This window comes from Propithecus coquereli, unplaced genomic scaffold (genome assembly GCF_000956105.1).
Source record: "Propithecus coquereli isolate 6110/MARCELLA unplaced genomic scaffold, Pcoq_1.0 Scaffold39, whole genome shotgun sequence".
NCBI lineage: Eukaryota > Metazoa > Chordata > Mammalia > Primates > Indriidae > Propithecus > Propithecus coquereli.
In genome coordinates, this window is record NW_012149618.1 from 3,405,056 (window position 1) to 3,408,372 (window position 3,317).

At 36.9% G+C, this 3,317-nt stretch overlaps 1 protein-coding gene across 1 annotated transcript in view; it reads left to right on the plus strand.

The window, feature by feature from the left end:
• The window catches only part of SLC4A1AP (solute carrier family 4 (anion exchanger), member 1, adaptor protein), a 42,936-nt gene that overhangs the window by 38,510 nt on the left and 1,109 nt on the right, over window positions 1-3,317 (plus strand). Inside the window, exons 7-9 of the mRNA XM_012652413.1 lie at window positions 228-314; window positions 1,002-1,069; window positions 2,659-2,728. Coding sequence (XP_012507867.1) covers window positions 228-314; window positions 1,002-1,069; window positions 2,659-2,728 — 225 coding nt within the window. The remainder of the gene's footprint in view (window positions 1-227; window positions 315-1,001; window positions 1,070-2,658; window positions 2,729-3,317) is intronic.

Here is a 3,317-nt window from a genome sequence, read left to right on the forward strand (position 1 = left end):
CCAAACAATTTTCCACGAAGTTGGCAAGTTTTTTAAGTGGAAAATTGGTGGTTCTCTATTATACATCTGGAGGCACATTTATTGAAAACCTTATTAAGATTAGCTGAAGCTGATGATAGTAAAACTGGATGATTATGTATGTATTTAGCTTCTCCTTTTGTTTTGTTTTCTTGGCTTTCCACCATGAATTAAATAATGACAATATGCTTTGGTACTGCTTTTTATAGAAAACATGTCTCAACTCAGCCAGGTGGAACAGAATAAAGATTATGAAGAGATTAGCAGAACAGCTTCATCACTTGAGGAACCCTCAGGCAAGTAGTACAGCAGACTTCATTGCTGCTCTGCACACAGGCGGCTGACTGGTTTTATGGAGGAGGGGCTGGCAGCACAGAGAATGGCCTTATAGATATTGGGTAGATGCTGCCGCTAGGCCCTTGAACAAAATTGGAATGTACGAGAGGTTTGTGTTTGGTGCCATCCCATTAGCCCTTCTCTTACTCCTCTTCTACCTCCTGAAGTTCCTTCTACCTGCCCCACAAAGCACCTAATGCCTTAATGCTTCTCTCTGGCTGTGCAAAGCCCTCCACAGTTTTATATCTCCCAGAGTCGAGTATGTAACTATAATGGGAGTGGTTCCAAAACTATTAAAAGAAATTGGTTGAAAGGTTGGCCGAGTAAAAGGACTGCTTTCTCTGGTTTTACCTATAATGGTTAAACTGTGGACTAATAAAATCAGCCTCATTTCCTTTACTTTTTCACATGATGTGGTTATATTCAAGCTTGTAGGATAGCCATAGGATTTAAAAATTAGAGTTATTAGTGAAGGAAGAATTCTGTCTTCTTAATATAGTTTTTATAGTAGTAGAGGAATTTTTGAGAACTGGATTGTCCTGGGCATCTTTTCTTCAATAATTATAATGCTCTCTTAGGAGGAATTTTCTTTCCATTTTACTTATACTGAAAATAGCTATTGCCACTTTTTTTCTTTCTTATATTAGCATCAAAGAATGAATATGAGAAAAGCAGAGATGAATTGAAGAAAAAGAAAGCTTCTGGTCCAGGCAAAGTAAGTATTTCACTTCTCTGGGAGTAAAAATGAACCCCTTTGTTATGGACCACATCCAGGAGAGTAAATCTTACTTTGGAGATTGACTTAACAGAGTTCCCAGTAGCCTTATCCTCAACTCTTAGAAATCTGGATTCTCTTTTACTTATATTTTTGAATTCTCTATTGTCTTCATTCACGCTGTTCCCTATAACCACTCATATACAAGTTGCCTCTTTTATTAGTTTATGAATCTTTCTTTTGCCATACAAAGACATTTTAATAACATACTCTTATTTTACCCCTTTTATTACACAAAAGGTAGAGGATAATGTACTCTATTCTACATCTTAATTTTTTTAACTTATTATGGAAATCATCCTATATTAGTATATTGAGAGCTTCCTACTACTATATGGCTATACTTTATATAGCCAGTTCCCAATAGATGGACACTTGGATTGTTTCCAGTCTTTTGTTACAACAGTGCTGTGATGGATAATGTCGTGTATACATAATTTTATGTGGATGTGGTAAGCTCCCAGAAGCAGGATTGCTGGGTTGTGTCAGAAAGTCCCTAAGACCACTGTCAGGTTAGGTAATTCACAAGAGGACTCGCAGGACTCAGCATATAGTTGTACTTACTACAGAGAAAGAATACCAGGCAAAATCAGCAAAGGGAAAAGGCACCTGCAGTGAAATATGGAGGAAACCAGGCACAAGCTTCCAAGGGTCCTCTTCTAGTCAGGTCACACAGGATATGCTTAATTCCCTAAGCCATGAGTTGTGACAACATATGTGAAATGTTGCTAACTAGGGAAGCTCATAAGAAACTCAATGCCCAGGATTTTTATTGGAGACTGATCACCTAGGCATTCCCTGCCTATCATGTACCTGAATTCTAGATTTTCAGAAGAAAAGTAGGTATTCAGCATAAACCACATTGTTTGTACAGCTTAGGCGCAGTGAGCCACTCTTGTCAGTTAGAGTAGTAGTAACCGTTCTAAAATCCAAGTTCTCAGGTGCCAGACAAGGGCCAACCTTACAAACAGGCTTTCAAAGGCTAGCAGTCAGCCTTACTCTGTTAACTCTTTTCTGCATGTTGGTCAAAAGGCAAATGCCAAATTTCCCTTTCTGGGGGTTATACCATTTAGCACTCATATTTGCAGTGTATTAACTACCCCATTTAAAGAGCTTCACATCACTTTTCACTGGCTGAAAACCAGCTTGTTGCGGCTTTGTGGAAAAAAAATCTAGGTTCAGAGAGAATGCTCCCACAAATAGATTACTTATGTCAAGATCATCAATGGAAACTGTTCTCTCTTAGTTTTTGTTTGCTGACAGGCATAGGGATAGTAATTCTTGGAATTAAAATTCTTTTGAATAAAATAAGCCATTTTTGCTAACATTTTTGGCACATACCTATAATCCCAACTACTCAGGAGACTGAGACAAGGAGAATCACTTGAGCCTGGGAGTTTGAGGCTGTAGTGAGCTGTGATCACGCCACTGTACTCCAGGCTGGGTGATAGAGCAAGATCCAGCCTCAAAAAAAAAAAAGAAAAACCCATTTAAAAAATGTGCGAAATAATCCATTTTTTTCTTTGCAGCTTCCAGCAACACTTTCTTCCAAATATCCTGATGATGACCCAGACTACTGTGTATGGGTCCCACCCGAAGGTAAATTGTTTTTACTTTTCTTTTCCTTTAGGATTTATTTATTTATATTTTTGAATAGGTAATATATATTTAAGGTTCAAAATAAGTAACTTACAAGAGAATGTAGTGAAAAGTCTCCCTTCTGATGGAACAGGTAGATCTAAAGAGATGTATCAACCAAATTATGTACCCTCTTTGGCTCCTTATTCAAACAAACAACTGTCAAAAAAAAACATTAGCCAGTCAGGTTAATTTTGAAGACTGCCTGGATATTTGATGATACTAAGAAATTATTGTTAATTTTTTAAAGTGTGAATGATGTTGAGTTATGTTTTTTGGAAAAAGTCTTTGTCTTCTAGAATATATACAAAAGTGTTCACAGATAGAATGATATCTGGGATTTACCTTAAAATAATCCAGTAGTGGAGGATGAGGGAAGATAGGGAAAGGGTAATAATAGATAAAGGAGGATTGGCCACATACTGATAATTATTAAAGCTGAGTGATGGGTACGTGGTGTTCATTATATTTTTCTATTTACTTTTGCATGTGTTTTTTAATTTTCTTTATTAAGTTAAAAGAAAAAAAATTCTGGTTATGCCTCAGCTAC